This window comes from Caloenas nicobarica, chromosome Z (genome assembly GCF_036013445.1).
Source record: "Caloenas nicobarica isolate bCalNic1 chromosome Z, bCalNic1.hap1, whole genome shotgun sequence".
In the NCBI taxonomy this organism is placed as follows: Eukaryota; Metazoa; Chordata; class Aves; order Columbiformes; family Columbidae; genus Caloenas; species Caloenas nicobarica.
This window is the reverse complement of record NC_088284.1, coordinates 47132099-47154026: the sequence shown is the minus strand read 5'-3', so window position 1 is coordinate 47154026 and position 21928 is coordinate 47132099. Positions and strand designations below refer to the sequence as shown.

The 21928-nt window shown below is 37.0% G+C and overlaps 1 protein-coding gene across 1 annotated transcript in view; it reads right to left on the bottom strand.

Moving 5' to 3' along the window:
* The window catches only part of SLC12A2 (solute carrier family 12 member 2), a 66441-nt gene that overhangs the window by 3696 nt on the left and 40817 nt on the right, over positions 1–21928 (bottom strand). Inside the window, exons 12-26 of the mRNA XM_065655687.1 lie at positions 21728–21851; positions 20180–20281; positions 18838–18993; positions 18257–18356; positions 13689–13800; positions 11507–11647; positions 11197–11303; positions 9143–9222; positions 7326–7466; positions 6597–6644; positions 4956–5078; positions 4680–4791; positions 4024–4110; positions 1648–1783; positions 130–197 (exon numbers count right to left, since the gene is read on the bottom strand). Of these exons, the coding sequence (XP_065511759.1) occupies positions 130–197; positions 1648–1783; positions 4024–4110; positions 4680–4791; positions 4956–5078; positions 6597–6644; positions 7326–7466; positions 9143–9222; positions 11197–11303; positions 11507–11647; positions 13689–13800; positions 18257–18356; positions 18838–18993; positions 20180–20281; positions 21728–21851 (1637 nt within the window). The remainder of the gene's footprint in view (positions 1–129; positions 198–1647; positions 1784–4023; positions 4111–4679; positions 4792–4955; positions 5079–6596; positions 6645–7325; positions 7467–9142; positions 9223–11196; positions 11304–11506; positions 11648–13688; positions 13801–18256; positions 18357–18837; positions 18994–20179; positions 20282–21727; positions 21852–21928) is intronic.

The following is a 21928-nucleotide window of genomic DNA, read 5'->3' as shown; positions in this document are numbered from 1 at the left end:
GAAATCTCTGAGGATTTTTATACTTTAATGCCAAGGCACACGTTTTTCCCTAGCCTGCATTTGCATATATTTGTATTTCAAATTACAGTTCTGTATCAATTAGGATAACAGCACAACTCATTTACTTACATGACAATTATGTTAGCTGTACTCGAATGTTCTTTCAGCAACTCATTCAGCCTAATCTGGCGGTAAGTCTGTAATTAAATTGAAACGCGTTAAGAAGATTTTTTATAACAAACTACAAAAGTTCAAGAAAAATGAAAACCAGTTATGATCAATTGGTATAAGTAACTTATAGAAAACGTGTACTTCCGCCTCAGTTTGGCAACTTGTTCACTTTTCTGAAATACCCATGGTTTTAAGCCTAGGAGTGAAGGAAGCAGTAAGCTTAAAACATGCAAATAGGCCAACTACTCTGAAAGCTAGATTTAAGATAGTTCCTCTAGTAATAACACCATCCTCAATAGCTCTTGGAAGCAAGAACCTTCTATGGTCTCTTCAAGGTTCTTTTAACCACATTCTATAAGCTCACAGTGAGCAGGTCTTACAAAATTGAAGTCCCATCTTTACTTGGTAAGCCTACCTCCATAATGGGCCTCCCTTTTTTTACTACCCTATCCTGTCCTCACATCTGATACAGCTTGCTCAGTTATTTTCAGTTCTCTTTTATGTCAACTAACTTTATAGCAAACATTTTGAGTTAACCATTTTGTATAGTCCTGTTGTTCTCAGATGAGCTGAGATCTAGTTAACCTGTGGGCTAGTGGCTGCAGAAATAATTAAGCTATCAGCAGACAAAAGAATAAATCACTTCCTGAAATGAGTTTTGGTGACATTTGTAGACAAGAGGAACAGTAAGGCATCAAGCAGTTCAACAACTATAAAGCAACTGTACTTCATAAAGATCTTCTCCCTTGGTAATATGCAGTTAAGATACCTCAGCAGCAGCTGCCAGTCAGTCTGTACCCACCTGTTAAACTTTATTTTTTTCTTTTTTTTCCCCCTCTTACAATGCAGAATGACCTCTTATTCCCATTTCTTCTCTACTGCAAATCCTCACAGAAGTTGTAAAAACCCAGACAGGAAAAAGCAGATAAGGGTGGCATACAGTCAGGACCCCCTTGAATAACATCTGATCACTGAAACTTTAACCAGTCTTTCTTTAAAGAGATACATGCCTATATCTGCATCCTGTTATAGGACACTACCTGAGTCTCCTCCATCAAAGTACTTGAGAAGGAATACCTCTGACATCTCTGTAGTGCACAGCTGCTTGGGAAAAGTGTCAAACGTTTAACTGCTCCTTAATGTATTTTTTTTTTTTTTAATTATGAAGTAGAAAATGTTACTTTGGTCAAAAAAAGTCAAGCTGAATATGGACTATATTTTTCTATATTAACTGCTGAAATACTGTAGGAAAGTAGTTTAGGGCCTCACATACAGAAATGGAGAAAGTTTTATTTTTTGGTGAACCATCTAAATGGTGTTGGATGCTGCTTTCCATCAGTTTTGCATGAAAACAGCCATGGAAAACAGAATAACAAGAATTAACTCATTGATATCACATCCACATATACAGTAGCAATAAGAATTAGGATAAGAAGTTCAACAACATTTAAAATAACACTCTAAAGAACACAGAACCTTTGTCTTGTAAAGCTCAAGTTCATTATCTGTTATCCTCCACGGCTCATCCTCCTTCATTTTATCTGCAACTTCTTGTTCTTTATCATCTTCGTGAAGTCGGAAGGGCTCTATCATTTCTTCAAAAGCTGCGATACTGAAATGATTAAGTGAAAAGCTAGATTAAAACATGTATGAGTCTATATGTCAGCAATGACTGTCATGGTTATCAGAAAATAAGTTTTATTACTATGTAAAAATTAAGTGAACTGAATTTTTTTCACTGACAATTGCAGTTAGAACATCACATGAGCTATTTGTATACACAGACATTATAAATCAGCAAACAATTAGGGACATCTGTGAGATCTTTCACTGTTCATTATGCAACTGAGGTTCCTCACGCAACTAAATGTTTTAGCCAGTAAAACAAAAACGAAAACCACACAAAAAACCCTCCCCAATTTTATTGCTAGAGTTTTACTATAATTGTTTGAAAGCTGAAGAGTACTACCTTAGAAAATGTATAGTAACTAACAGTAGTTTCTTCAGAATTAAATTTGAAAGAGGAAACTATATGTCGCACTAAAAAAAAAAAGCTATCGTCTCATGCTAGTGCCATTAGGATTTTTGCTTTGATATTTTTATTTTGTTTCTTTTAAATCTTTCCAATACAGTCTGATGGCCACATTCAAATGCAAGTAACCACAGCCATCTTGTTTAGTCTTCCTGTTGCACTTGTTACTTTGAATTTATTTTAACTCTAGCAAGAACTTTGAAAGAAAACCTGAAGACCAAGGAGACACTCACTTCTACTAGAAAGAACAACTGACATTACCCTATTTTCTCTACCCATATTAGGATAACAGCAAACAATGGCTGCCACAAATTATGGAAGTATAATAACTTCATTTTGCACAGCCCCAGCATGTGAGATATGAGAAAAATATGCAAGATTTTTAGCAGAACATACTGAAATGTGTGCCTTACATCCAATAATATAACTGCATTTTGATGATATTTGATTGGTTTTTTATCAATATGACAAGGTATTGCCAGTCTTCTGTCGTTGCAAATTACAATGTAGCAAGTTTGACAAACATCAAAGAATACCTCTTATTGTAATATCACTAGGTGTAACGTGTTAGCTTCCATATAGTTAAACATACCTCCATTAGAAAATGGGCATGGGGGAAATTCCTATTCCCCCTAGACACCCCCACACTACTAAAAAAACCCACCACATCTTTTTTTCTAGCCTTGGTGGTCTTTAATGATGTTAGCTGATACAACTTCGCCTTCATCATAAGGAAAAAACCAAATGTGATCTGCTATTTTTTGGCTGAACAAAAAATAACTGTATTAACAATATATTTTTAACAGCTGCTGTGCAACACATCATCATCTTCCCCCACTTAGTTTACAGCTATTGTTAATGCCAGCTGGTACTTTAGAAAGGTTTTTGATATATCATGGGGAATGTACCCAGAAAGATAGAAAAAATGCTCTCAGAATAACTAATTCATGGATCGCTTCTGTAAAATAAAATAATCTCAATCTCAACTTTCTGTGCATAAATGCATACTACCTTTAAGTTTACACATTTTACATCAGCAGGCTTAGAGGAGCAAAGACATCCAGAAATCAACAGAATGCCAGAAGTACTCTACTGTTTTAGTTGCTTGATATATTCTATACATTTAAGAAAAGGTGATTAAAAAGCAGAGTATTAAAGAATGCATATTAGGATTCACCATTTACATAAGTTGTAGAACAGGATTTCCTAATTTGTGTGACATGTCAAATTATTCTGATACATCCATAAGATATTTTTACAACTTTAACATACTAAATAAGACTTGAAGGGAAAGGAAGATAATATTTTTAGATCTTACACATTCTGTTATACATTTGCACTGAAAGCCATCTACAATTAGTATCTTTTAAAGCTGACAATCAGAAATGTCGCATGTATGATGAACCCTGTGCAAATTAAAAGTCCAAACAATTAAAAAAAAAAAAAATAAAAAAAAAAATCAGGCTATCTGAAGACTAAGTTGGTTACATTAAACCAAGTAAGATAAAGGCCATTTAAGTTTTTATAAACAGTCCTCTTTTCAGAGAAGATAGCTCTAGAGAAATTGGATTTTTTAAAAACCGTATTTTTCTAAATGTAATATTACAGTCTACAGGCCAGAGATTCAAAAAATACAAAATTCTATGTTCTTGGACATAGGAATTATTGATTAATGTATTTACTGAATTTTCGTGAAACACTGGATGTCATAGGAACTACTCTACCAAAACTGCTATGTAGGGAAGAGTGAAGTATTCTAAATCCATGAAAGAGATCAAGAATTCAACCAACAAACAAGATGGGGTTTTTTTGAGACTTACTTCTCTTTCTTTGGCTTAGTATTAATATCCCCAAGAACCATAATGTCTGAGAAGTCTATTCGAAATTTGCTGAGCAAAGTAGCCATCCTGTATGAGAAAAACAAGCCTTTATGCATTATTAGATTTTTAATTATCTCACAGGGTAAACAGATAGGTGCTGGGTAATAAAAACACTACTTTAAGGAAACAAACAAACAAAACACACACTTAAATGTGATAGGGGGGAAAAAACCTAACCTGGCATACAGCTATACATCAACAGCATGCTTTGGAAACAAACAAACAAAAACCAAACATAACAAGCAAACAAGGAATAAAAACCACAAACAAGGAAAAACAAAACCCACAAACCCAGCCACAACACCACCCCTCCTCCCCTTTTCCAAATAATAAAACTAAGAGAAGAGCTGTGCCTTAAAGACAACCTCAGAAAATACCTGACAAAATGTTAGTCTGAGACAATGATGCAGAAAATTTACTTTAACTTGAGGCATCTCATCCAAAACAATCTGGAGGAAATGTAAATTTTTTTTTGAGAAAGAAATAGAATTACACCCCAAAGAACAATTGAAAGAAGGCTACGAGGAAGAGAAAGTCATCTACTGTGTATCATGCTCTATTAGCATTTTCAATTAAATGTTTGTAGGTCAACTTACGCTCTTCTGTCATGATCAATTCTGTTTATTTTTCCACCAATAAACACTCTGATCTTACAGTCTTTCCACTTCTTCTTGGTTGTTAGAAGATAAGGAATCAACAGCGTCAAACCTGCATTTTGACCAGAATTTAGGAATGATTCAGAAAATAGATTACAAATGCTCTACACAATGCTCTATATACGAGCTGACTGAAAAATACCCATTAACAATTAATTCAAAATCTCTTCAATAATTTTAGTTTCAACATTTGTTTTAATGTATAAAGCACATTACCTCCGTCATCAAAGAGCCACCAGACATCAATATTGCTTTTGCCTTGTTTCTTCTGAAACTGAGTACTAGCATCAAGAAGTCTTTGGTCAGCCAAGTTCAAAGGAGAAGATGGACTCTTTGAATCTGGAAAAACGTATGATGAAACTTGATTTTTAAGTGTTTTCGTTAATTACCCTGAAATTAATCAAATGCAACTTCTAAGTATTTTGTGATATATGCAAGTTTAAATAAAAGTTGTTTCTTCTCCCTTACCCTGACTCCAAATTTTGATTAGATAAACTGAGCTGTATTTAGCAAGTCTGTGAACTTATAACTTCAGCAGTTAAAGATTTAAATCTCAAAGTCACTTAGCAGACATTTACGAAAGAGAGGATCTGTAAGATCTTTATACAGTCATTTGCCTGCACAATTTAACTAAACTTGCATACATAATTCAGAGCATTAGGTCATGCACTGTCTACCACTTGCATATGACAAAACTTCCCTAAAAACATGTAGATACTAATTTACAAGTAAATACCATGTCCTAAGCACTTTTCTTCTTAAATCCATTTTTAAGTATGTGGTAAAAAGAAAAGCTAGTTCTGTGTACTAGAACTCTATCTTTTGCAACAAGTACTGTTTTGCACGTGTAAGGCTCAGTGTAGACCATTTTGCGTAGCAAAGTTATTTGATTTGCTGAGAACAAGAGAACAATGTCATTTTCAAGCAGATTAATACAGGTAAATATATTTTTTTAAAAGCTACAGAAAAAACTAACCCTTTTACCCTTAACTGAAACCTCAGTTTGAACAAGAGCCAAGAGTTTGATATTCATCTCAGTCCTTATTCTACGAGACATTTTTAAATTTAGAGTACATCTTTGACTGATTTATGTTAATATAGCACTTCACTGCATACTGGGACTTCTTCCAAACTGCCATCTTGAGCTTCAAGATGCAATCTCATTTCCATTATTAAAACATAACAGCTTCTAGATGTTGAAATTATGAAAAAAGTATTTTAAAAGTTAGATGAATCTTAGTTAAGGTAAAAACATTTGCTTAACTCAAAAAAGTCTGAAATAAACCAGGAAGTGAAAACTGCTCAAGTCATCTGTCAAAATGCTGTTTATTTGAATGACCACTTTCAGATGTTAATCTCACTGAGTGGCTATATGATGCCTTAATTTGCAAGCTATTGAACAATTCCAAATAACAGAGCAACAACTATGGCTTTAGAAGATCTACTGAATAACCTGATGGTGCACTTCCACTATACCATTAGATAGTATTTCCCTTACACTAGGATGAAGTAAGGACCCAGACAGATACCTGAGACACAAAGAACTAAGCGAGCTCCTGAACACATTTCAAATGTTACTTAAGAATAAAAGAAAAAAAATCCAACATTCATATCTTAGACGTATGCACAATCTTTTCTCACTAGCAACTTGTTCTGAGAATTTCCACGAAGCTGCCATTTTTCCATAGGCTAATCCCTAAAGATGAAACACATTCCAAAGCAGATATGAAGAAATAAATTAACATTGCATGGCTGGTATTTTTCTCTCTCTCATATGTGTAGAAAGGAGTACAAAAGGAAAACTGAAATTAACAATGCAAAAGAATGATTTAACACAAAAAGGTGGAAAATGCCTGCCTTTTTTCAACAGTGGTTGTGTTGGAGTCTTTCCATCCTCGTCCTCCTCTGGAAGATTATTAAAGATACAAAATAAAAAGGTTAATTTCCTTTATGATGTTAATGAAAACATTACTAATGTATATTAAAAAAATAGAAAATAAAGATGTAGAATGGAATGGATTTTGATACAAAGAAAAGTAGCATGCAAATGCAGTCTACAAGACCCTGAGATTTATTTGTACTTAAAAAGAATTAATCACACTGCTCACTTAACTATTAAGTCACTCCAAGCTTTTACTTTAGAAAGAAGAGGCAAGTTGATTATTGTTATGTCAGAGTATCCTGAATTATGTGTGTTTGTTAACAGGCACATAATATTCCAGTCTCAAGTGAAAAAACCTCCATAAATTTAGCAGCCTGCAAATCACACATAGTATATTGATATGCGGCACGATTGACAAGCAATTTTTAATGCCCAAACTCATTAACAAAGAAAAATCCATTGTAGGTCATTGTCTACCACCTGGTTTATTTAGGCAACTAGACATGAAAGATTATTTTACATACTGGTCAGCTCTAAACCAAAGTACTCAAGTGATTTGACATCTAGGGCTAGAAAAGCATGACACACTTCTGTTCCACAGACACAAAAATTCCATAAATAATTCCTTGGTGAGGGGAGAAAGGAACTGAAAAGAGAATGAGAGAGAGTAAGAAGTCAAATTTCACTGCTAACTAGCAAGTTACCTTTATGTAGAGTTGGGCTTCTATCACTGGATGATGGAGCAAAAGCTATGCAAGTGTCTGTCTCAGCCTTCTTGCTGTAATCCACTTTTACTATGATATCCTTGGCACATGGAGATTTTTCTTGGGATGACAGTAACTCTTCTTTGAGACAGTAAAGAAACACATTATAAGCCACTTAATTGTTCCAAATGGTACCAATAGAGGTATGTGACTACACAAAGATCATTCACAGTTGGTTACACTCTACTGCAGCTGTTATACTACAGCAAAGAAGGGTGTTGATTGCATTAGCACAGACTAAACATAAAACAGAGTGAGCTAATACTGAGGAAGTACAACCAGGAGGGGAAAAAAAAAAAATCCATTTCCACTCTAACTCCAAGAGGAAGATGAGCCTTATATAAGACCCAGACCAAGTATGTCTCACAGCTGAGGTTTTTTTCCAGGTTTAGTTTCAGTGATGCTACTTCGTAGCTGTCAGGGTTAAAGCAAACTCACATAGAATCATAGAACAGTTTGGGTTGGAAGGGACCTTCAAAGGTCATCTAGTCCAAGCTCTCTGCAATGAGCAGGGACATCTTCTACTAGATCAGGTTGCTCAGAGCCCCATCCAGCCTGGCCTTGAGTGTCTCCAGAGATGGGGCATCCACCACCTCTCTGGACAACCTATTCATGTACTGGACTTTGTCTGGCTGAAAGTTTCCCACAGGAGTTCCTCTCCCTTCCCAAGAGGCTGTTTCTCTCCACCCCAAGATGTACAGGATGCAGGAGATGCCTGGAAATGCAAAGCCCTTCATTAGCAACCTGGCCTGACCTCCTCTCAGCAGTCTTCAGAGTATTTTCTTGTAAAGGCCAAGCAGACCCAGTCTAACATATTAAAATACCAGAGGCCAGGGCTGTATCCTGCAGGCTGTGGATGTCTTATGCTGTGGCAGAATCTGCACGTCCCTTGGCTGCTGCACCACAGTGGATACTAAGAATCTCCTGACATCTTGGTGTTAATATTTCCCCATCTTCTCAGCAGTGTTGTTTACACTGCAGGTTCACTCCTTGCCATTTCTGATACACCTCTGCCCTCCTGCACACAGGGACAGGTTTTCTGTCTCTCTCCAAATCCTAAGACATTCCTATGTTTGCAGTGAAGGAACGACCCTCCTCTCTTCAGGAAGATGACCCCCCTGCAGCATTCTTCCTCACTGTATCGACCTTGATAGAGTAAGCTACAAACAAATGAGATATTATCAATTCAGTTGACAGCTGCTGCCAAAGCTCACAGGCTTCCTTCATTATTCTGCTTGAAATCTAACTAAAATTATACAATTTTGCTTAACACCACTACCTACAAAGCATAACCAAGTCTTCCACATTGAAAACAGAAAACCTTTCCAAACCTGAGATGGACTACTGCTGAAGTCTCTAAACTAGTGTCTGTAGGGGTTGGCAACCCACATCAGACCCACCATGCAACATTTGTTGTGATTTTCAGGATTTCTATACATGGTCCCAAATATTTTATACCAATTTGGCAGCCTCTTCAATTTGTTTCAGTAAAACAGTAAATCCTTCGGAAGCAACTATGTGCAGCTTACGAATGAAGAAAGTTGAAACACATAGAAAAACAGGTTCTGTTGCTGAGCATGGGGTATTCTTATTCTACATTCCCAACTTGTTAATTTCAGTGACATTATTCTATGAGACATGGTTTGAGTTTTGGTTTGGTTTTTTTTAATAACTTATCTTTATCTAATATTTTCAGAAAGTGGTATTAAAAGGGAATTTGAACAGCTATTTATCAGATAAAACAAAATGTATCTTACCTTGGCCCTGAAGGTGAGAAATGTCCAGGCCCTCCTTTAGGCGGATGACAACTACACCGTACTGAACATCAAAGGCATCACTAAACAAGAAGAACAAAACAAAACCAAAACAAACAAAAAAACTAAAACCTTTTATTTCCCAAAGGACCTACTTTACACACCCTCTTCAAACAAATTCCAGTGATTAAACACTGCCATTTAAACTCCCAAATAATAAATTTGTGTTACAATTTCAGTTTCAATTCGAAACTATCAACCGCATCAGTGAACTGAATACCACGTATTGAAGAGTAACACATAGAAGGGATATTTATTCCCTCTCCTCCCTCTTTCTCCTATGTAAACAGTGAATAAGAAAAGCAACATGAACATGTCAGTCAAGTTCTGCACAGATGATAAGACACACTGAGAAATCTGAATTCTTATCTTCCGCATCAATACAGGGATTTATTTTGTGTAGATACCCTTGATTTGGGAACTAACATTTCTGACGTCTTTCGAAGACTTTTGGGTACTAAAATCACCTACAAAGTTGTAAATTAGAATCAAATTAGCTATAAGTTAGCCGTAATGTGACTACTTCTATTGTATCTAATGGGGAAGGAATTCGCTCCCTTAAAAAACAAAGAGGGAAAACTTCATTATTGTAGAAACAAGCAAAAAGCCTAAATAAATGGATGAGTAAAAATGGAGTAACCCCTCCCCAAGATATAAGACAGAAAAACATGAACTCAACCATGTCATACAGTTTGCATTAGCCATTGATCACTGTATTAGATATAAATACCTCATAACAACCAACTATAAATCAGAGAACTCCCTCCCATGTCATTTCCCCAAACAAAAATTTCTCAAGATTTCACTCATTAAAGTCTTCTCTTTAGAAGCAGTAAGACTCGATTAGAAATGTGCAAAGTATCAAAATATTCTATAATAAATCCAAGAAAAATTGAGGTTGATTTAAGAAGAAAATGTTTTGTCCATTGGTGAACATTTTAAATTCATTATTTAATTTGTTAAATTTGTAAAGATTAGATGTGTTTCTATTGTGTGCTTCAGAAACTTTCAATTTTCCAGAGATTTTCCAGAAATAAGCTTGACCTACAGTTATTACTTCCTGAGGTTTCTTTAGAGATGTGGAGAACCACATAACTTGTTAGCCTTCACAGATCTTCCAGCACGAGCCGTTCCAAAGTAAAACAGAAAAAAAAGAAAAAACAAGAACTAACCAACATGTTTCCTTATTTTTCACTGCATTTGGTGCTCCTGCTTTTCTCTATAAGGAGCTGGGAAAGTATAATTTTTTTCCTTTTCTAATCTCTACCTGTAATTCCCTATTGTCTCTTTTAAATGCACAGTAAATGAGAAGTGTAAAGCACAAGTGAAGTGGATTAAACAGCACATAAGGAAAACAAAAAACTCTCTATATAAATGCAAGAAGCCAGTTTTGGTTTTCTTAAGTGTTCGTAGCTCAAGTTATTCTACTCAATTTTTTTACCAGAACTGGTCTGCTTTTCAGTACTGTAAAATTACATTGGTATTTCCTTCCCCATCTCCTTTCTGACTACTGTATTACTTTAGGTGTCAGTGCTGCATATTAGCAAGTAAAATATTTCTTGTATATGAAAACAAGGTTTAGCGAAGATAGAACTTCAGCATAAGAGTTGATTTGTTCTCTCCTATACTTAATCCATACAGAAAAAGTGCAGGAAAATCCCTGCTTTCTGTAGAAACTATGCTTTAAAGAATTCAGCAAACTGGCACCTAAGACACTAACTCCATCTCTAAGGACAATAACTCTTAAACCTCAGACCACTGTGTCAACTCTTTCCAGATGCAGAAGGAGTTACTATATAAAAATCTAAGCTGTTTATAAAGACTTGCTTATTAATTTCCATATCAGAAAAACACAAGATATGGAAGATTGCTGGATCAGCAATATGTTAAGTCTGAGTCTACCTGAAAGAGATGTCATGCAACTAAGATCTTCTTGCGTTACTACCAAAGGTACTGAAATGGAACATAAGAGCTACACCTCCCCGTTTTCTACTTACTGGAATAAATTGATATAGGTTTCAACGTCTCTCATGTCACCTTGTCTCCAGTTTTTCTTAAATCCAACAACAAGGGTGTTAGGTCTCATTCTACCCAGACCAGCAGCCTAAGAACAACAAAAAATTTTTTTTAAAACATGTTACTGAAACAACTAAAGGTTCTATTATTTTCTCTAAGCAGAAAACAAAGTATTTTTCAAAGTTTTGATGTAACTTTGCAAAATGAAAACACTTCAAAGTATAAAATCTTCCAAGTTTGATGTTCATCGTCACCACTTTAATAAAAAAAAAAAAAGAAAGAGAGGTATACCTGCATTAAGTATTGCCCTCCATCCCTCAAGTCCTCTGCATGCACTGGTGCATAGAAAGCCTTCATCTTGTTTTTAATTAGCCATCGTTGATATTTAGCCAAATCAGTTGACAGCTCCTTCATTGCTTGCCTCCGAGGACCCTTTCAAAGTAAGGAAATAAAAACAGCAGAGAGAACATGAATTTTGAGTAGTAACAAAGCCTGCACCCTCCCCAACTTTCTTGATTTCACTGCTGGAATCCAATTTGAACTTGAAGATCCTCAAAACATGCTTTCACACTATTAAAAAACCCAAAACAACAAAATTCCAGGCAATATCAGCAGCAAAGAGTGGACTAAATTATAATTTTTAGGAAGAGTGTTGCTCAAGCTTTAGCAATCTTGTTCCTGCAGAGCACAACCCACTTCCCCAGGAAGCGGCAAAAACTTGTCCTCCAAAGCATGAAGTAGTTTTAAGAAGAAATGGCTTTTTCATGAAACATACATAGATATAGCATGACTTAATATCAGGCTTTAAGGGAATATTTGTTTCAAGCTGTACATGCTTGCCTCTGTGCATACATTATCCTCATCAGAAAAACTTTGTCACAGTAGTGTCACTTCTGCAGTTTTATGTTGCAGTCAAAGTCATCTCCTCTTTAACAGTTTCATTACTTTCATCAGGACAAATCATTGTGTTCCTCCCAGACATCAAAATTCAGAATACAGGACAAGGTAAAATCAAGAACACACTAGTCTAGGTTTTGCAAAACTATACAGACTCTGACTAAATGGTCAGATTAAGTGAAGAATAAGGTAGTGTCATCTTGTAGGAAAGCAATTTTAAATAGAGATAAGATACACTCCCAGAAAATCTCTTGTCAGAATTGCTTTCCTACAATAAGGATTATACTATATTATTCTTTTCAGTACAGCCCTACTTTTGAAAGACAGTAATTCTTTATGTGGTATCTTACCTCTCTCGTATTACACAGTTTCTGTCCTTCGCACTTACTGAAATGTTAACTCGATTTGCTCTTACTGCTTCAGTAGATCAGAGGCAAATCATATTTATTAAGTGTGGTAAATCTAAACATATTTTCAACTCAGAACATTCTATGATCTATGATGTTTAAAAGTAATCAATCTTTGCATTTACTTGTTTAAATGTTCTTAGTGATGTGACAGAAAAATTTTGGCCTTTAATCATGAAGCTAAACTACACAATCTGAGTATGCTAAAACACCACTTCCAGTGTTTATCAGAGATGCAACGGTGTCTCTGTAGCTAACTGAAGTTTTGATACAGACCATAGTATGACAGCCACCTTATAACACAGTTAAGACAACTCATGACAAGCACAATTCTGAAGAACAGTTACTTGAAACTTGCTTCCTTCCTTCCACTCCAAAACCTCTATAGGTCTGCTGTAGATTTTTTTTTTTTTTAAGTAGTAAGGACTGCTGAAATTATGTCCTTCCAGAACTGTCCTCGCACACCCCAACTCCAAAATACTAGGGGCTGGGCAGAAAGAGTACAGGAAAGGAAATGCCTGTTTATCTTGCTGTTTCACTGGTCAATGAAATGAATCTGATAACTGAAGGAAGAAAAAACTACTAGAAATGTTAACAGCAATTTTTGCTATTGGCTAAACTGATACTGAATTTCCTACTTAAGAAGGTTTATTTTAGTCCAGACTTTGTAAGAAAGCAACACAGGAATCAATCTTCCTGAAACAGTTAACACTGAAAGGAAATCTAGCTGTATACTACACATCACTTTGACTTAACTGCTCTGCCTAAAGCATGAGAGAGTACATGAGATTGTATGACACAAGGAGAGAAACAGACCCAGGCTGTAATCCAATGTTCACTTTACTCCTACAAAGCTTCCCCAGCATTTAAGCATCAAATGATGAGAGGTACTAATTTTGCAAAGTTTCCCCTGCAGTATACCTAACTTGAACAGTGACGACCACACGTGAGTGGATCCTACCAGTAAACCTTTTTGCACTTCTCAATGTCTAATGATGTTTTCATTAAAAAACACACAAAAAAACCTAAAACCCCAAACAAAACCCTACACACCAAACACACCCACAAACCAACAACACAAAAACAAGAACCACCCCCCAAAAAGGCAAATGGGTTAAAACACCTCCACCAAGATACCTTACTTTAAAGTACAGACAGAATACACCTACCATGTGTACGTGGCCGCAGATCATCAAACCCACATTCTTGGTGAAAGCATGGACAAGGTGAAGTAGAGCTGGACGTGCATTTGGAGCACCTGTCATAATTAAGCACTGAGGTCTAGAATTGGAATAGATGATGAAGAAAAAAAAAAGGTTGGAATTAATTTCATCTGGAGTAGTGGAGTTCTTCATTAACGGAAATAAGTTTCTTCCAAATATTGGCCATAAGAACATAATCATCACTGGAGAGGTAGTAACCTCATCTACTTTTACAAGACTATACTAAATTAAGATCTGTTTTTCCACAACTGTCAGCAGACCTATGATTAAATGGTTCCAGACTTTGAAATCCCACTAAATCTGAAAACGTACACATTTAAGAAGATCAGAAACAGATTTTAGACAAAACAAGGTCAGAGAGATGAACTTCTTCTCCCATTTGTAAGCCACTTCCCTTTGCATTTTCTAGCTTATATTCTTCTGTGCCCAACAGAAAAACTGGAATAATATATATATATTTTTTAATTACTACCATTCAGAAGGCAGTGCCAAACAACTGCAAGTAAGTTATTCTAGAAAACTTTCTCATCATTTTTAAAAGATGAAGTCTCCAGGCTTCAGAATTCAAGAGATAATTTTTCATATTGCAAAAATAAATAAGCCATCTGTGTCAATCTGTACAGCAGCTCCAGTTCATTTTCCACCTTAGAATCACAGAAGAGAAACATTCAGGTTCGAAAAGAACCTGAAGGTCAAGTCTAACCATAAGCCAAACACTACCAAGTCCACCTCTAAACCAGGTCCCTAAGAACCTTGTCTACATGTCTTTTAAACACTTGCAGGGATGGTGACTCAACCACTTCCCTGGGCAGCCTGTTCCAATGCCTGACAACCCTTTCCATGAAGAAGTTTCTCCCAATATCGAGTCTAAACCTCCCCTGGCACAACTTGAGCCTGCTTCCTCTCGTCGTATCATTTGTTACTTGGGAAAAGAGACAGACACCCACCGTGCTCCAACCTCCTTTCAGGTAGTTGTAGAGAACAATAAGGTCTCCCTTCAACCTCCTTTTCTCAAGGCTGAACAGTCCCAGCTCCTTCAACCACTCCTGAGACTTGTGCTCCAGGCCCCTCACCAGCCTCATCACCCTCCTCTGCACTCTCTCTAATACCTCAATGTCTTTCTTGTAGTGAGGGGCCCCAAACTGAACACAGGATTCAAGGTGAGGCCTCACCAGTGACAAGTACAGTGGCACAATCACTTCTCTAGTCCTGCTGGCCACACTATTTCTGGTACAAGCCAGGATGCTGCTGGCCTTTCTGGCCACCTGGGCACACTGCTGGCTCATGTTCAGCCACCTGTCAATCAACACCCCCAGGTCTTTTTCCCCCAGGCAGCTTTCCAGTCACTCTTCCCCGAGCCTGTAACATTGCCTGGGGTTGTTGTGACCCAAGTGCAGCACCCAGCACTTGGCCTTGTTGAACCTCATACAACTGGCCTCAGCCCAACAATCAAGCCTGTCCAGATCCCTCCCTGTAGAGCCTTCCTACCCTTCAGCAGATCAACACTCCCACTCACCTTGGTGTCATCTGCAAACTTGTATTATCATAGAATCATATAATTGTTTTTGTTGGAAGAGATTTTAAAGATCATCTAGTTCCAGCCTCCTGCCATGGGTAGGGACACCTTCCTCTAGACCAGATTGCTCAAAGCCCCATCCAACCTGGCCTTGAACACTTCCAGGGGTGGGGGCAACCTGTTCCAGTGTCTCACCCGCCCCATGGTAAAGTATTTTTTCGTTATATCTAATCTAAATCTACCCTCTTTCAGTAAAAAATCATTACCCTTTGTCCTATCACTACATGCCCTTGCAGTAACTCCCTTCTCAGCATTCTTGTAGGTCCCCTTTAGGTACTGGAAGGCTGCTATAAGGTCTCCCCAGAGCCTTCTCTTCTCTAGCCTTTCTTCATAGGAGAGGTCCTCCAGCCCTCTGATCATCTTGGTGGCCCTCCTCTGGACTTGCTCCAACAGATCCGTGCCCTTCTTATTATGGGGCCCTCAGGGCTGGGCACAGTACTCCAGGTGGGGTCTCACCAGAGCAGAGGGGCAGCATCAACTTTCTCAACTTGCTGGTCATGCTTCTTTTGATGCAGCCCAGGATACAGTTGGCTTTCTAGGGTGCAAGCGCACACTGCCAGGTCATGTCGAGCTTCTCACCAGCCAATGCCCCCAAGTCCTTCTCCTCAGGGCTGCTCTCAATCCATTCTCCTCCCAGCCTATATTTGTGCTTGGGATTGCCTCAACCCACATGCAGGACCTTGCTCTTGGCACTGAACTTCTACATCAGCAGTGTCAAACTCATTTTCACCAGGGGCCACATCAGCCTCATGGTTGCCTTCAAAATGCCAAATGTAATTTTAGGACTGTATAAATGGAACTACTCCTACGTTTATCCAGTCCTAAAATTACATTAACTACTCCTACATTTATACAGTCCTAAAACTACATTCAGCCCTTTGAAGGCAACAGTGAGGCTGATGTGGACCCTGGTGAAAATGAGTTTGACACCTCTGCTCTATATTATAAATACATAAATACTGAGCTGCTCTGGTTTAGAATGTAGCTCTAGAACTCAAAACATTTTTTTCTATAGGTTAGAAACCAGTATCAGGCCAAAACCAGTTCTCCTAAAGCCACTGTGCTTAAAACTGGCTTAACATTAAGATCTGTATCTCCTTAGGATAACAAGAAGTTTAAAACTCAAAAAGCTATATACTAGCTTCCCAAACAAAGGAGCTCAAGTATTTCCCATGCAATCCTAAATACATACTGATCAGCAAAACATTCATTCACTATATCAGCACAAGCAGAAAGTTGCACTAGGTAAGAATTTTCCTATAAAGCCTATTTCTACATCAGTGTTTGTAACCCAAAATACTCTCAGCAGACAGAAGTAAGCTTGCAACACTAATCACAGTTTGGCATTGCTAATTATTTAATGCCGGCCTTTAGATTTGCATTAGGGGAAGTTTGAAAATTGCTGCTCTTGATACCTAAGCAACAGTTTCTGAATGTAGACTTTTTTCCTGTTAACAATGCAGCTTGATGTAATAGGTAATAAAACGTTTATGAATAAATCAGAGATTTTCATGTCATATTAAGACTTAGAGCTTCAGAAGGAAGAACTGCTTCATAATTATAATTCAAGTTTTTTGTTTTATACCTACAGCAGCCAACCCTTTCAAGTTTGGAAGTGGGAAAACCCATTGATACTCATATTAATACATTTGCAATTTAGTTGTACTGTCATATTCTTTGAGGTGGTGCTCATACCTCTACCATGATTGGCTGACATATCTAATTTCACCTGTCTGTATGTATGCAACAGACACTGGAAGTACCTATCCTGTAGTTCTTAAAGAAAATTAAGTCACTACCAAGAGAGGCTAGGGATTAGAACTGGAGTATTTTCCTAACTAACAGGAAATACCATAGATCTCTTCTTTGAAAAACCTAACCTCAGAGAATGGCACCTGTATCAAGAATCTCTCCCTGAACTCATTCCTTATTAAATGCTGCACTAAGTATTCAAAGTCTCCCTTCATATACAATGGAAGATTTTAGTAGCTAGATTCTCTTGCTAATAGGCTGAGCATAACAGAATAGTACACTTAGAGCTGCAGCTGCAACACTTGATTAAGTGCTGACACTATAAATCCTGTGCTGGGCACAGGCACTATGTAGGAGGTTAACTGCTCTATTTAAAGAGACAGGTCAACAGAACCTCCATCCTTGGAAATACTCAAAACTTGACTGGATAGGGCCCCGAGCAATCTGATGTAAAATCAAAGTTGGATCTAACTTTGCAGCCAGATCTATGCCAAGTCAGTTTAGTCGGAGATTATATAACACCACATTCTATTTATTTGGAGGAATTAGTTTAATGCAATGCTTTTTGTTGAAAATTTTTAAGTACCTTTCTTGTATGACACCTTATGCCAGAAAAGTGGCATAAATACCACAGGATAGAAAACTGCCTTCTGGAGTAGGACTTTTCTGGGTAGCCATGTTGGCAGACATCAGTTCTCTTCTTCAGTGTGTGAAAAACAATCGTGTAGCCTCTCTCTCATTACTAAACTGAAGTGCAATGAGAGAATATGTCTAATGTGAAATACCTAGTGTTGAGGGCAACATTCACAGTATACACATCTTGGGGATTTTAGGTTAGATCAGTTTTAACCCAAGCACATGGACTGAATGCTCATCAGCAGTTTGCAGCATATCTTCCAATTCAGCTTCAAAGAGGAAAACAATTCACAGTTCGTAATGCAAACCATGAAGTGTCTAACAATAAGCAGACATCATCCATAGACTTGCTTCTAAAGTGCACTCGTAATCAGAAATAAGATGCTAGTGTAAATATGTCCAGAGGATGTCCATGGTGGTGAAATTCAAAGTTGTCATAATCCACAGGAGATGAACTGGCATTTACTGGAAACCATCATAACAAACATTGTGACAGTACCCTACGGAATACATAGAAGTCATTTCCTATGCTTTTAGTATTAACTGTTACCTGAAGTTTTTCACGTGATCTTCCACTCCTGAGAGCCGAATAGAATGCTGTAGTGCATTCAAGTATGTCAAAGCTTGTGTTGAGGATCCCCAGTTCACATCTGTTGGAAGATTTGAAGTTCCAGTATTTTAAAGCTGTTCACTGTTAAACTACATGATCACAAAATGAATGTTGAATATCAATTGAAAACACAGAAGATTTAAGCTACATCTTATACATTCTATACAACACTAGTCAAACCCATACAGCTAAGCAGGCAATTCTGTTTAAATATAACATTTCTCTAGAAGTTTTAGCAAACTTAAGTTTGATGTGTTACAATTACAGGAAGAAAGAATTACAGGGTTTTTTTCCCAACTCTTCAAAGACTGTGACAACTTTAGAGTAAAAAAAATAACAGTTCAGGAAAAAATGCCATGCTTGGTTACTTTATATCACAGCAAAGGAAAGTGTCATCTGCAACAGGTTGAACTAGTCAGCCAAACCGAAATATGTTATTTTTTTCTCCTAAAGGGCCTAACTTTTTTCCTTTCTTGTACATTCCATTTCCCCCCACTATAGCCGGAAGCTGCTATACATACCTGGTTTCTTGTAAGTGACATAAATGTATAGTCCAAGGACTATGACATACGTCAGAAGTGCTGCCCACCAATTAATGACAAACATCACAATGCAGCACAGAATAGCTCCAACAAGAGAAATCCACATATTGTAGTATTTGAAAGCAGGGCGCCAACCTAGCCGAAATATAATTTGGGGAACAGAAAAGAGGAGGGAAATAAATTTAACCACTACTCCAAGAGAAGGAAGGTGCTATCCCTCTTTTCCTTCCCTAGTGTTCTGCATCACATTTAATGTAAATGTGTGACAGTTTCACTATCATGCAAAACAGACTGTGGCACATTTATGCTTTCCATTTTCCAACACCTTTCAAATGAATTTGCATCTTTCTTACATAGGTATGCAAATGTGTCTAATTTTGCCCTCTAAACACAGATCTCAAAAGTAAAGTTTTAAGATGCTTGTGCCAGTATGTCTATTGAATCAGACTACAGGAACCTTTGGCAATAGCTTGTCTGACAGTCGATTTTTGCTTTCAAGCTAGCCTAACATGAATTATAAGCTTGTGACTCCGTCTCTCACATTCTACTAAATGTTTCTAGTTGTGCATTTTTACTGCTTTCACATGGCCAGAAACTTTCACCATCTGAAAATGAAAAGGACAGATACATCCAAGTAGAACTTGAATATATCAAAATAGTGGATTATCACTGTTTTACATCCCTATTTGTCACACGTTTATCCAAAAAAGCAAAAATACATTTGCACACCCCCACTAACACACCCAAGATTAACAAGCGCATTAGATGTAGAATTGTCTAAGCAGAGTTATGCACTGATCTGGCAAAGCAATGATGTCTTCCCAGATCAGCAACTTGAGAAATTTTTAAGGGCATTATTTCTGTACAAATGCATAGTGGACTGGGTATGATACACGTGTGTTTTGCAAGTACTGGGTTTTGGCATATTTCTGTAGTTTAACTAGCTTCCCACACCAAAGGCTATAAAAATGTGGCAATACCACTGCAATTCCAGTTTCTTCTGGACTGGAAGATGAAACATATTAACAGATCTAAAGACGACAAAAGGGTGCTTCTTGAACACCAGACACTGAATTAGCAAGAAAGCTTTCTTCAAGGGTTTCTGAAAAAACACTGAATTATCTTGTGTTCCCTCAGCAAAAAATTTCAGAAGACAAGTACACACCATATTACACTTGTAATTCAGATGCACCATGACAGTCAAATAGATATGTAGTAATTAAATTAAGCTAAATATTCCTTTATATTACTATCTTTAAAACTGTATTTATGCGTAAGGAAATTGTGGGCTAAACTCTCACCCTCAAAATGTAGTGCCTACCTGGAGATTTTGCAAGAGAAGCATGGAATACAGAGAAGTTAATCAAGGCATATGAGGCCAAGAAGAAGTTAGAAATAATTGGAGCAATGACGTTCAGTTCAGCTGTAAAACCAAAAACAATGCAGGCTGTTATGAAAGATATCAACCAATGGCTTTGAAAATTCCAGAGTAAAAAATCTGCTACAAACAACCTTTTTTCTGATGTACTCTGAGGAAAATCAGTTTGTCCTTTCTGTCCAACAAACCAAGCTATTATCTTAATTGTCTCTTATGTACCAAGTTATCTTCTAATAGTCAGGAAGTGCAACTTTCAGTTTCAAAAATATAAACATTTTTTTCACACTACCAAGTGCTCCAGGACTGACAGTTTTGAAGCACTTCATACTTCCTCAAAATAAGTCACTGAAAAAATTTCTTTTCCAGCATGGCTTAATCAAACAGTGCACCAATACTCTGGGTTCTGAAGAATGTCAGAAACAGCAGACAGAGCATTAATACACCTGTAGTACACCTCTAGCTCAATTCTCAAACAGCAAAGAACAGGACACTACTAAGTTTAGAGACAATTGACTATGGTGAATGGCAACTCCAGACAAAGTTAGTGTGAGGAATGTGACAAACACATTCATCTGTCTGCATTTTAAGTGAAAAGTTTAAGTGAAAAGTTGCATCAATAGTACTACTACAGTGCTTTATTACAGACCAATAGTATCACAACAGCAAAAAATACACCTTTTTACTGAAAGAGATGGAAAAACCTGATGCTCCCCTTTCTTTGAGGCAGCACAGTTGAAAGCATGTATATGCGTATCCTCACCATAAAAAAAAAAAAAAAAAAAAGAAAAAAAAAATCAAAATGAGAATTTGCCATGCTGGTCTGCAAGGTTCTGCTTGTAATCAAGCTTCCAGTCAGCATGCTGAGGTAGGGACATCATGGGTATACCTGTGCCTGAAGCAGACTTGGGCAATGATGAAAGAGCAAACTGGGCAATGGAGTTCGAAAGTACTGGTACGGGACTCATGGATGGACACAGCACAATTAGTATGCCATCTACACAGAACACATGTAATACTACCTAGACTATCTTCACCTTTAGCAACAGCAGCATCCCCACTCATCTCTACTGTTTGTAACTTAAAAGGAAAACACACTTTAAAAAGTATTATTCATGAAAGTTTGCCATTTACTGAAGCTGTTTCTCATTATTAAAAATCTGAAAGAAATTTTCATTTCTAGGTTCTAACACTTCTCTATGTCAAGCAAAAGATGTTTTTTTTATTGATTGATAGTATCTAAAGACATATACCTGTGGTTATTAAGAAAAGCACAGTATTGCTACAGTTAAATTCAAATTTACTGCAGCTCTAGACAGTTATACCAAGAAGACAAGAGAACATAACCCTCAAAATACATAGACTTAGAACGCTGACTTAGAATTAAACATTGTGCATTAGACCTCTAGAACACTCTCATCAATTTGTGATATAGAATAGAATGCTTTGTAAAGGACAAAAGGATATTGAGATTTATTATAATTTCAAACTAACCAATTAGTATGAATCCAAGAGCAATTAAAAATGTTAGAAGATATCCTCTCAGTGGCTCATTGTTCTTCCCATAGCCTTTAGCAAACATCTGAAATCCTGGATAAATGTTGTCCTTGCACAAAGCCTAAGAAAAAAAACATTCAAGAGTCAGCATGCATTTTGCTAGAAATGTATCCTTACTAATGGTTACTAATGCTGTCT